The sequence below is a fragment of the Festucalex cinctus genome, chromosome 3 (genome assembly GCF_051991245.1).
Source record: "Festucalex cinctus isolate MCC-2025b chromosome 3, RoL_Fcin_1.0, whole genome shotgun sequence".
NCBI classification, from domain to species: Eukaryota; Metazoa; Chordata; class Actinopteri; order Syngnathiformes; family Syngnathidae; genus Festucalex; species Festucalex cinctus.
The window spans coordinates 4,527,527-4,540,300 of record NC_135413.1 but is presented as its reverse complement, the minus strand read 5'-3'; the positions used below and the strand labels follow the sequence as shown (position 1 = coordinate 4,540,300).

The 12,774-nt window shown below is 39.0% G+C and overlaps 1 protein-coding gene and 2 long non-coding RNA genes across 6 annotated transcripts in view; 2 read left to right on the top strand and 1 right to left on the bottom strand.

Moving 5' to 3' along the window:
• The window catches only part of ska1 (spindle and kinetochore associated complex subunit 1), a 35,679-nt gene that overhangs the window by 17,398 nt on the left and 5,507 nt on the right, over positions 1 to 12,774 (top strand). Inside the window, exons 1-7 of one of the 4 annotated variants that reach the window (XM_077517982.1) lie at positions 4,345 to 4,366; positions 5,045 to 5,141; positions 5,830 to 5,917; positions 6,220 to 6,335; positions 6,699 to 6,790; positions 7,523 to 7,660; positions 8,037 to 8,206. In XM_077517982.1, coding sequence (XP_077374108.1) covers positions 5,836 to 5,917; positions 6,220 to 6,335; positions 6,699 to 6,790; positions 7,523 to 7,660; positions 8,037 to 8,206 — 598 coding nt within the window. In that variant the 5' untranslated portion in view covers positions 4,345 to 4,366; positions 5,045 to 5,141; positions 5,830 to 5,835. Of the gene's footprint in view, positions 1 to 4,344; positions 4,367 to 4,588; positions 4,607 to 4,675; positions 4,759 to 5,044; positions 5,142 to 5,829; positions 5,918 to 6,219; positions 6,336 to 6,698; positions 6,791 to 7,522; positions 7,661 to 8,036; positions 8,207 to 12,774 lie in introns of those variants that run through there. The other 3 variants (XM_077517981.1, XM_077517985.1, XM_077517983.1) reach the window with 3 other exon arrangements.
• Positions 8,761 to 10,176, top strand: LOC144015473 (uncharacterized). Its single transcript, XR_013282721.1, has 3 exons — positions 8,761 to 9,104; positions 9,546 to 9,776; positions 10,052 to 10,176. It is a non-coding gene; the product is annotated as an uncharacterized LOC144015473 (long non-coding RNA).
• Positions 10,489 to 12,105, bottom strand: LOC144016687 (uncharacterized). Its single transcript, XR_013282974.1, has 3 exons — positions 11,696 to 12,105; positions 11,001 to 11,087; positions 10,489 to 10,919 (listed from the first exon to the last, which is right to left on the bottom strand). It is a non-coding gene; the product is annotated as an uncharacterized LOC144016687 (long non-coding RNA).

Sequence of the window (12,774 nt, the reverse complement as noted above, 5' to 3'; positions counted from 1 at the left end):
TCAAAATAAAACTCATTTGAACATTGCAATCTCGACTATTATTGTTGATTTAAAAAAATCATTAAAAATTCATGGTTTGTTATCCCAGGACCAGACCAGTTCTAAGGGACACGACACCATCCCAGGTATCCAGCCAAAGTACTTTGAACAAAATCTGATGTTGCATTTCAAAATAAAACTCATTGGAAAATTGCAATCTCGACTATAATCCCTGATTTCAAAAAATCATTAAAAATTCATGGTTTGTTATCCCAGGACCAGACCAGTTCTAGGGGACACTACAGCACCCCAGGTATCCCGCCAAAGTACTTTGAACAAAATCTGATGTTGCATTTCAAAATAAAACTCATTTGAAAATTGCAATCTCGACTATAATCCCTGATTTCAAAAAATCATTAAAAATTCATGGTTTGTTATCCCAGGACCAGACCAGTTCTAGGGGACACTACACCACCCCAGGTATCCAACCAAAGTACTTTGAACAAAATCTGATGTTGCATTTCAAAATAAAACTCATTTGAAAATTGCAATCTCGACTATAATCCCTGATTTCAAAAAATCTTTAAAAATTCATGGTTTGTTATCCCAGGACCAGACCAGTTCTAAGGGACACTACACCACCCCAGGTATCCAACCAAAGTACTTTGAACAAAATCTGATGTTGCATTTCAAAATAAAACTCATTTGAACATTGCAATCTCGACTATTATTGTTGATTTAAAAAAATCATTAGAAATTCATGGTTTGTTATCCCAGGACCAGACCAGTTCTAAGGGACACGACACCATCCCAGGTATCCAGCCAAAGTACTTTGAACAAAATCTGATGTTGCATTTCAAAATAAAACTCATTTGAAAATTGCAATCTCGACTATAATCCCTGATTTCAAAAAATCATTAAAAATTCATGGTTTGTTATCCCAGGACCAGACCAGTTCTAGGGGACACTACAGCACCCCAGGTATCCCGCCAAAGTACTTTGAACAAAATCTGATGTTGCATTTCAAAATAAAACTCATTTGAAAATTGCAATCTCGACTATAATCCCTGATTTCAAAAAATCATTAAAAATTCATGGTTTGTTATCCCAGGACCAGACCAGTTCTAAGGGACACTAAACCACCCCAGGTATCCAACCAAAGTACTTTGAACAAAATCTGATGTTGCATTTCAAAATAAAACTCATTTGAACATTGCAATCTCGACTATTATTGTTGATTTAAAAAAATCATTAAAAATTCATGGTTTGTTATCCCAGGACCAGACCAGTTCTAAGGGACACGACACCATCCCAGGTATCCAGCCAAAGTACTTTGAACAAAATCTGATGTTGCATTTCAAAATAAAACTCATTGGAAAATTGCAATCTCGACTATAATCCCTGATTTAAAAAAATCATTAAAAATTCATGGTTTGTTATCCCAGGACCAGACCAGTTCTAGGGGACACTACAGCACCCCAGGTATCCCGCCAAAGTACTTTGAACAAAATCTGATGTTGCATTTCAAAATAAAACTCATTTGAAAATTGCAATCTCGACTATAATCCCTGATTTCAAAAAATCATTAAAAATTCATGGTTTGTTATCCCAGGACCAGACCAGTTCTAGGGGACACTACACCACCCCAGGTATCCAACCAAAGTACTTTGAACAAAATCTGATGTTGCATTTCAAAATAAAACTCATTTGAAAATTGCAATCTCGACTATAATCCCTGATTTCAAAAAATCTTTAAAAATTCATGGTTTGTTATCCCAGGACCAGACCAGTTCTAAGGGACACTACACCACCCCAGGTATCCAACCAAAGTACTTTGAACAAAATCTGATGTTGCATTTCAAAATAAAACTCATTTGAACATTGCAATCTCGACTATTATTGTTGATTTAAAAAAATCATTAGAAATTCATGGTTTGTTATCCCAGGACCAGACCAGTTCTAAGGGACACGACACCATCCCAGGTATCCAGCCAAAGTACTTTGAACAAAATCTGATGTTGCATTTCAAAATAAAACTCATTTGAAAATTGCAATCTCGACTATAATCCCTGATTTCAAAAAATCATTAAAAATTCATGGTTTGTTATCCCAAAACCAGACCAGTTCTAAGGGACACTACACCACCCCAGGTATCCAGCCAAAGTACTTTGAACAAAATCTGATGTTGCATTTCAAAATAAAACTCATTTGAACATTGCAATCTCGACTATAATCCCTGATTTCAAAAAATCATTAAAAATTCATGGTTTGTTATCCCAGGACCAGACCAGTTCTAGGGGACACTACACCACCCCAGGTATCCAGCCAAACTACTTTGAACAAAATCTGATGTTGCATTTCAAAATAAAACTCATTTGAAAAGTTACATCTAGACTATTATTGTTGATTTCAAAAAATCATTAAAAATTCATGGTTTGTTATCCCAGGACCAGACCAGTTCTAAGGGACACGACACCATCCCAGGTATCCAGCCAAAGTACTTTGAACAAAATCTGATGTTGCATTTCAAAATAAAACTCATTTGAACATTGCAATCTCGACTTAATAGTCGCAATGAGTTTTATTTTGAAATGCAACATCAGATTTTGTTCAAAGTACTTTGGTTGGATACCTGGGGTGGTGTAGTGTCCCCTAGAACTGGTCTGGTCCTGGGATAACAAACCATGAATTTTTAATGATTTTTTTAAATCAGGGATTATAGTCGAGATTTCAATTTTCAAATGAGTTTTATTTTGAAATGCAACATCAGATTTTGTTCAAAGTACTTTGGCGGGATACCTGGGGTGCTGTAGTGTCCCTCAGAACTGGTCTGGTACTGGGATAACAAACCATGAATTTTTAATGATTTTTTGAAATCAGGGATTATAGTCGAGATTGCAATTTTCAAATGAGTTTTATTTTGAAATGCAACATCAGATTTTGTTCAAAGTACTTTGGTTGGATACCTGGGGTGGTGTAGTGTCCCCTAGAACTGGTCTGGTCCTGGGATAACAAACCATGAATTTTTAATGATTTTTTGAAATCAGGGATTATAGTCGAGATTTCAATTTTCAAATGAGTTTTATTTTGAAATGCAACATCAGATTTTGTTCAAAGTAGTTTGGTTGGATACCTGGGGTGGTGTACTGTCCCTCAGAACTGGTCTGGTCCTGGGATAACAAACCATGAATTTTTAATGATTTTTTGAAATCAGGGATTATAGTCGAGATTGCAATGTTCAAATGAGTTTTATTTTGAAATGCAACATCAGATTTTGTTCAAAGTACTTTGGCTGGATACCTGGGATGGTGTCGTGTCCCTTAGAACTGGTCTGTTCCTGGGATAACAAACCATGAATTTTTAATGATTTTTTGAAATCAGGGATTATAGTCGAGATTGCAATGTTCAAATTAGTTTTATTTTGAAATGCAACATCAGATTTTGTTCAAAGTACTTTGGCTGGATACCTGGGATGGTGTCGTGTCCCTTAGAACTGGTCTGGTCCTGGGATAACAAACCATGAATTTGTAATGATTTTTTGAAATCAACAATAATAGTCGAGATTTAAATTTTCAAATGGGTTTTATTTTGAAATGCAACATCAGATTTTGTTCAAAGTAGTTTGGCTGGATACCTGGGATGGTGTCGTGTCCCTTAGAACTGGTCTGGTCCTGGGATAACAAACCATGAATTTTTAATGATTTTTTGAAATCAACAATAATAGTCGAGATTGCAATGTTCAAATGAGTTTTATTTTGAAATGCAACATCAGATTTTGTTCAAAGTACTTTGGTTGGATACCTGGGGTGGTGTAGTGTCCCTTAGAACTGGTCTGGTCCTGGGATAACAAACCATGAATTTTTAATGATTTTTTGAAATCAGGGATTATAGTCGAGATGTAACTTTTCAAATGAGTTTTATTTTGAAATGCAACATCAGATTTTGTTCAAAGTACTTTGGCGGGATACCTGGGGTGCTGTAGTGTCCCCTAGAACTGTTTTGGTACTGGGATAACAAACCATGAATTTTTAATGATTTTTTGAAATCAGGGATTATAGTCGAGATTGCAATTTTCAAATGAGTTTTATTTTGAAATCCAACATCAAATTTTGTTCAAAGTACTTTGGTTGGATACCTGGGGTGGAGTAGTGTCCCTTAGAACTGGTCTGGTTCTGGAATAACAAACCGTTGTTTTTTTATGATTCTTTATTTTAAACCATAAACCAGGTGTTGCTCAGCTTTTATTTTGAAGGTGGCCAACGCAGGGGCACGTCGGCACGTTACCGTAATGCACAGTATTAACAATCGTTGGGGCGGCTGGCTTGACTTCGTCTTTTCGAGTGGCGGCTGGCCTGACCGCAGTGAAAAAGGGCACAAGGCAAAAGGGGTAACAAAAGGCGCTCCACTGGGGAGGAAAAGGCACAAAAACAAGGCAAAAACACTTGGCAACATGAACGAGGACATAAGGACTGTGGGACGCTTCCATGCACTGACTGTGTGTGACACTTCGGCAACGGAGGGGAGAATGCAGATGGCTTTTATTGTGTCGGTTGATTGGTGGCAGGTGGTGATAATCATTGGCGGGGACCGGTAATGAGTGAGCAGCAGGAAGGGCAAGTGACCTGGGGTGAGAGGAGAGTTAGGATTTCAAAGTAAGACAGGAAACATGGATATCAAAACAAAAGCATGGGCCGTCACGCCGGTGGCGGCGTGACACTCAGCTTACCAGTTACCACCCTTTTGTCATGGCTTCCTTGAGAGCGCTTCCTGTCCCACACAGTACTTGATAGTTGATACCTTTGCACTTTTTAATGCCCCCAAATCGGCCTCACGCTGTTTTGGTTGTGCCTTTTCTTTTCGGATGTTGTGTAGCTGCACCCGTGTGTTATTTATTTCCACCTAGTCCTGCTTAGTTTGACAAATGTTTCAAAATCCTCCTCCTCACAAAGTATTATGGAAAGTTTTAAAAGCTGTACAGATGATGGTCTTCATTCATCACGCGAAAGTTAGCCAAACGGGACATCTTTGCCAGCGGAGGGCAACATTGTGCTTTCTTTGCGTACAGCCTGCCGGCCTCGATAAGAAGAAGACGTACCGAAGAAGAAGAAAAAGTTGAATTGAATCTGGAGCGCCAAACATCAACTTGGGAAAGCAGAACTCGAGTAAGAACATTCAACCAGTACGAAAACCTGTACTGTCTATCTTTTGTCGATATTAGACCATGCAAAGCATGCTGGCTAAATCTGATCGGTACCACCGGCTAACATAACGTTAAACGTTTATCATGTGTTTACGTGTCAACGTTAACAAGACAAATAAAATGGTCGGCTACAATCCTTAATGTTTTGTTTGTTCGTATTTGAATGAACATCATTTTAGCTACTATTTAGAAATAGGTTTCAATCGTCTGTCAAGTAACCGGCCACGACGTGTCATTTGCGTCATCAGACCGTGGAAAAATAATATTTGCTTGTGTCTGTGTACTACATTAGACATTACAATGAAATACAGCAATATAAATCCATTAGGATTTGACTGTTTACACATTTGTTTCCTGGATTTGCTGTTATGGGTCATTACACATTTTGACCATTTAAGTATGTCCAGCTAGTTTACGATCAGATTTAGTTTTCAGACATGTTTTTTCTTAAAAGGGGTTCTGACAAGCGGATGACACAAATAGTTTTCAAAATGTATTCGACCATAATGGTTGACAAGATAAATCATAGCCACGTATTTGAGTTTATGTCGTTTTGGCATGAATGACATTTTATTCAGTACTCGCTCATCCATTATCCCCTACAATCTACCAACTATGTCTCACAAATTTACCCCACATTTCTTGGTCAGAAAAAAATGAGTGACTTGGAGAGGATCAGCCGTCATATTAATGACAGGATTTCATCAGTTCAGCGCATGTTGTATTTCTCACTTGCAGGTAAGATTGTTTATTGAGACATTTTTTTTGTCCTTAGACCAGGGGTGGTCCAACTCGGTCTGCGAGGGCTGGAGTCCTGCAGCTTTTGGATGTTTCCCTTCTCCAGCACACCGAATTCCAATAAACAGGATCGTTATCAGGCTTATGCAGGTTTGCTGATGACCTTCAGGTGCGATGGAGAAGGGAAACATCCAAAACCTGCAGTACTCAGGCCCTCTAGGACCGAGTTTGCCCACCGCTGCCTTTAGACTATTAGATACTTTTTGAAGAATAATTTTTTTTTGCTCTCTTTTTACATCCAGAAGTACCTCACAATAAGAGGAAACAACTTGAACAAGAACTTGATGCACTTGAGAGACTTTTGTTGGAGTTTGAAAAAAGTGTTAGCCAGCAGAAAGACCAGCTCAGTCAGTTGAAGGTAAACTGGATTTGTGCAATTTGCTTAGCTAATGTCACTGTACTCCAGGGGTCACCAACTCCTTGTCCGCGGGCGTCCCTGACTCCCTATCCTGCATGTTTTAGATGGTTCCCACACCTGATAAGAATGATCAGATCATCAGTATGTTGCTCGGCAGAAGCCTGATAACGATCCTGATAATTTGAATCAGGGGTCCTCAAGGACCGGAGTTGGTGACATTCTTTAACAGGGCTGCAAAATTCTACAATGTACTTGTTGGTTAATGCATGACAGTCAACAATTCATTAAACACATTATTAGTTGTTTTTAATGGGTTTGAAAACTGTCTTTTGATTTTTTTTTTTTTTGATTTTTTTTTTCCAGGCTCTTGAAGACTTACTTCAAAACAATTTGGAGAGTCTCCAACATCTTAAGGACAACATGCCCGCTCATATGCCGAACAAATGTCCCCAAAAGTGAGGAAACCCTTTTCTGCTTTGAGTTTTCAACACAAAACTGTAATTATACATCAACTGCCAAACAAGAGGCTACACCTTGCTGAATTATGAACACTTAGACATTTTCATGACCACGAATGATACCCATTCAGCAAGTTTAAAAAAAATGATCACAGTGCACAAGACTGAACAATATGACCATCTAAATAACTTATTTACTGCATTCCGCATATCAACAAAAGTATTCCCAACCTTTTTTGCTTATGTTTAGCAGCTTGCCATTCCCCAAAGATAGAAGCAAGAAAAGGAAAAAACGTAATGAAAAACGCACAAGGCGTAGTCGTGACATTAAATGTAGAGAACTAAATAGGTGGTCTTCAAGTTTGGAGGACAAAAATATGAATGTGAGAAGCTGAGGTACTTTGTTACTTGAGGATTTTATTGTTGACACGTTTTGACTTGGAGTCTTCATTGGAGCCCTGCCCACCACAGATAAATGGAACACTGCAGTTATAATGACTTATTTCGCAGATGTCACTGATTGGATCTGCAAATTGCAGTGTTAACGTCCGATCACAAAATTAACAAAATATCGGCCCATCCGATATAATCAGATCGATGGAAAGTCTACAGTAGAGTTAAATCGCTTTTTCTTTCTGCTATCTTACCATTGATTACTACTTTTCTGCAAAAAAAGATGACGATAATAATCATGTGTTTTTAAAATGTCTATTCTTGATCTTCTTTTAGAGAACATGAACCAATAACCACCCAGAACCAAGAACCAGATGTGGAAAGCGCCCAGCAGGAAACTGTCAAAACCAAAATCAAGAACTATGTCAGAGAGATACCGTTCATCACGCTAGCAGAGTTTGAATGTATCCCTCAGTAAGTATACGTTGACTTTAGCGATCCAGTTAGAGTGAGAATCATCTTTATTGGCCTCTAGTAATTTGAGCCACGCTAGGATTGCAAAACTGTCCTAAATTAATTCTTCATTTAGAACATATACAAATTGTCAGCCAGTTCTCTGCTTGGGGGATGGTCTCCTTCTGTAGTTAATGGTCACCCCTGTGTCAAATATCTCTGGAAAAACTTGTGGATTTGTGAAAATTAGTGGAAAAAAGTTTGAGGTTGACATGAAATCACTGTGCTGTTTGGTGACATGGTGTGTATTGCATATGTACAAATGTGTATAGCGTTTTGTGTTTCAAATTCATTGTCACAAATTGAAAAGTCAAAATGCCTGTTCTGCCTCCCTCAGGTACATGAAGGGACGGGTGACATATGAGCAAATCAACACAGCAGTGCAGAATATTAATACAGCTGTTGTAGCCAAGTATAAAATTGTTCACCAGCCTGTGAAAACGCTCAACAACCATGCACGCAGGCTGTTCCAGCGCTTCAGGGATCAGGAGACAAAAGACACCAAAGGTAAAAAAAAAAAAAAAAATGAATGACATCAGGGGCAAAAACCTCTGTTTTATTGTGGTAGTCTGTTATGTGTGACTTGTTAATAGTCTTGTTCATTACCTACGATACTGGTACCGAGACTTCAAAGTGACCCAACTTGTGAGTTTTTTTTTTTTTCAGGGTTCCCGCGGGGTCTTAAAAAAAAGCCTTAAAAAGTCTAAAATTCAGAAAGTTAAATCTTAGGCCTAAAATGTCTTAAAAAAACAGCCATATTTTCATCCTATGTCGGAAATTTAATTTACGCAAGTCTAAAATTCTTACATCCGCTCCTTACATTCCGAGAAGTGTCTGCTCTGTAGAAAGAAATAGAACAAAACATGTGCGTGTTGCGTTGTTTCTATTATTTGCGTGCTCAAAGTGAAGGAGACAATTGAGGGGGTGCGTTTGCATTGTAGTTCAATGTAGTTCGGGCAGGCGGGAGCTAAGATACATGGGGCGGTGCAAATGAGTTGCTTGGTGAGATGCGATGCGCGGCGGCAGTTTGTTTTGCCGGGAGATACGACAACAGGAGGGGGAGGAATTCGTTGTTGCTGTTTGCGGACATCCTGAGCTCAACATATAGGTCGCTTGCACATGTCGTCACTTCCGCCTCGGATTTCTCGTAGTCGCCATGCTGGGTGGCCTCCATTTACGTAGCGATTCGGTCGAACACGTATCTATCACGTTTGTTTTCTGCGTTTAAAATGGTACATTGTTGCTGCATCGTTGGCTGTTCGAACAAAGCCAAGGGGGAAAATGGTCGGTCTTTTTTCCGAATTCCGAAAATAATTAGGAACCAGGGCCTGGAGACAGAGGAGTGCGGACTCCGGAGGGAAGTCGTTACTTTGGGCTCGTGTGTGCAGCGATCACTTTGTGAGCGGTAAGCTTGTTTACCTTTATTTAATGCATGAGGATTAATAACGTTTCGACCGCCCATATATGGGCAAGTTGCTTATGTTTTGGATTCATGAGCAAGCAAGTTCGGTAGTACAAGCTGGCTAGCGGACGTTAGCCGAAAGCTAACATCGAACATTTTCACCCAAGTAGTGCCAGTGCAAAGTGTTTACTGCTGAAATTGGATTGATTAGTCTTGGGCTTTTAATGCCAATAACATGTTTTTTGGTGGCAAAATGTAAACTTGGGAAAAAAAAGAGACAGAAGGGGCTGATGCAAGAAAACAGACCCCCGGGGGTGATGCAAGAAAACAGACCCCCGGTAGCCTACACATCATGCTAAAGAACTTATTCACGGCCACCCTACTGCGGTAAAATAACCAGTCTTTCCATATTTTATTTGTTTATATATTTGTTTATTTTAACAGGTCGCCCTGCGCCCGTTTTTCTGTCCAATCATCCCGACTGGGCTCCAACATTAAAGTTGGGTCCCAAGTTACAACATCTATGTCTCAGCCCAGTCGGTGCCAATATATGAACGTGCACAGGAGAGACAAGCAAAGAAAAGACGACTCGAAGTGGCAGAGATTGTTGCAGTTATGCAGCCAGATGGCTCCAGTAACCTGTACCCTCAAGTACTGCTGACATCATTGACTCTGGTATGCCACTCAGAATTCATTACATGATATATTGTATGCATGAGTGAATGTATGTGTTTATGTTTGTGTGTGTACACGCACCTTATATTTTAGAGACATTTGGAAGTGTTTATAGAAATAAGTATTTGCCTGTAGCAATGTTCATACATTAAAAAAATGCAACAAAATGTGTACATTTCTTTTACACTGACAAAAAAAACTATACTACTTTACTATATTAAACCTATTACTGGTACCGTATTTTTTTGTGATTTTTTCTTTATTTTTTTCTTTAGGGATCTCATGCCACACCGACTTGATTGCCAATGACATGATGGAAACGAAGGCGAGCATCAAAGCATTGGAGGAGGACAACATGCGACTGTTTGTTTGGCGCTAATAAAGGCAGCGTTTATACAAATTCTATTGTTGGGTTTGTTTACAAAGCTATACATAATACAAATGACAGGATTTGACTCAATGTGCAATATGGTCCCTCTTAAAGTAATGGCATAAATCTCTATTATTTCTAAAAGCACAAAAAATGAAGCGAATAATGATTAGATGTAGTAATTTCAGGGTTAAAAATTGAACTGTTAATTAATGTAGTTTATTTTATTTAGTTTATATATTTATTTTATTTTAGCACAGGTGCCTACCATCCTGAGATGACGGTATGATGTAATGTTGATGGGGTACGCAATGACTTTCATTATGCTATGTACAGAGGAAAAAGTTGCTCTCTTTTAAATTTGTTTAATGTAAGACAAGTACCAGTACTGTGTTACAGTTTTCCCAATAATCCTTGTTTCACACTTGTCACAAAACCACTGTCCTTTTGGCAGTCTAGATTGGCACACTTCAAGTGATATCATTTGATTTTACAATCTGCTGCAGCACAAAAAACTACTTTATTCCGCATCTTTGAAGTACATGAGCAAGTGGTAGGTGACAGCGGCTGAGCAGGAACACTGGAAGTCCACTGCTGATCTAGTAAATGCTCTCCCGAGCAGTTCAGGTAAGGAGGGGACTTTGGGGGAAAAAAAAAACTCTGGCTTTTCCAACTGGCCAAAACGAGCGATCTGGGTGGACTCGCTCAATCACACTTTGTCCACACCACAAAGTCGCAGAAGTCCGTCCAGTTAAACTCATCTGTGCCTGAATCTGAAAATATGACAAACATTGTAATGAAAATATGAAACATAAAATTAAATAAGAAACTACAAAAAGTAAAGCCATACATACCTGGTAATACTATTGGTGTTGTCGTGACAAGTGATGGGAATTGTTGCCATCTGGCACCAGACAGAAATTGGGTGTTGTGACAGCCTCCTTAACCGTGAGATCATAAGAAAAGCTGTCAGTATGCTCAGTAGTTACCATGAACACGTTTTATTGTACTGGGAACTGAAACTAAAAATACGTCCTCTGAGAGTGGTTAACCTTAACCATTTAGAATAAGTTGATTAAGTAACATGTAACTAGTGAAAGGGTAGCATTAAATTTAATTAAGCCACGGGGAGGCTGTGCATAGTTACTTTTTATTCTTATACGCTCTGCCATATTTGCCTGTTATAAAATTGTTAGAAAAACCACATCAGGTAAACCTAGCTGTGCATGTAAACACAATGATAACAGGAAGCCTGAGAACAAATTGTAGCGAGCAGTGACGGGAGTCGGAGGCAGAGTGTTGAAGTCCGGAGCCAAAGACCGGCGGTTTATTGATATCAGCTTCTCATCGTTTAACAGCAACAACAACTCACTCTGTGCGAGGCTCACAGACCTACCAACATTTTGTTCTTTTATCCTTTCATCCTTTCATCCTTTCATCCCAACAAACTCCCCCTCCGTCCCAACGTTCCGTGGGTGAATTATGTTCTGATCACTACAAAATCAACATTTTTGTGTGCAGAATTACCAACACCATGTGGTTTACTTACGTGCAACAGCAACAGTTTCTTCTGATGCGATGTTAAAGTTTACACTCTGTATCCACCCGCTTACAAAATAATTGTAAGCCTCCAAGGATTTGTTGGCGTGTTATGGAGCATGTTGTCAACACGAGGTAGTGAAAAATGTCCAGAGATGTCACATTTGGCCAGCAAGCTTTCTCCGTCAAAAAAAAAAATCACCCTTGGTCAGGACGTAATTAGGATCAATCCCGCCACACAGAGACACCTTCTGCCTGTATCGTTGTTTTTGATCTTCCGGTAAATCGTGAAAATACTGCGAAAATTACATCAGGTTGATGAGCTCTACCGTGTAACTCGCGAGTGTACCTTGTGAACCGGCGGACACCCAATATGGCGCCCGAAGGAAAAACTCCCATGATGCATTACGATGTGCAAGCGACCTATTAAGCTAACACTACCGGGACAAAAATAAACAAACGGGCAGGGTGGTGAACGACGAACTTGGCAGACCTGGGTTGGTATGTATTCACGTTTTTTTTTTTTTGTTTCATTCGTTGAACTGTGTACCAAAACAACAGAATACATCACTATTGTAGTGATGGCAAAATGAAGCCCCGTAAAGCAATGAAACCCTGCAGTGAAATGCTTCACACACACGTAGGGGCTTCAAGATGATTCATTTCCTCGACTACGCCATCATGTGGACAGAAAAATGTATAACATGCTTGGTGCATGCAATAAAATGGTGGGGTGTAAATCATGCTCTAAATACAAAAGAATATATATTTGAAGAGTGTTTTAACATGAATTGTTCTGTTACTTTGTCTATGTTTGTGCTTATGCAACAAGTGAAAATGTGAAATAAGGAGGTAAATAAAGTGCTTATTCATTTTTATTTAAAAACAATATTTTTTCCGAAGTTTTTGGACTCAGGCGGTTTGTTTGTTTTTGCAGAGAATTTCACCTGCTTTGGAAAAAAAAAAACTCTTTCACAACTCTTTCACATGTTACTGATGAAGCAGGGGTGCATCGATATGAGATAGCAAGTTTGTATAGAATTGGACGCGTATATTTCTGTGATTCCCAGTACTGAAGGGGACTTTCAA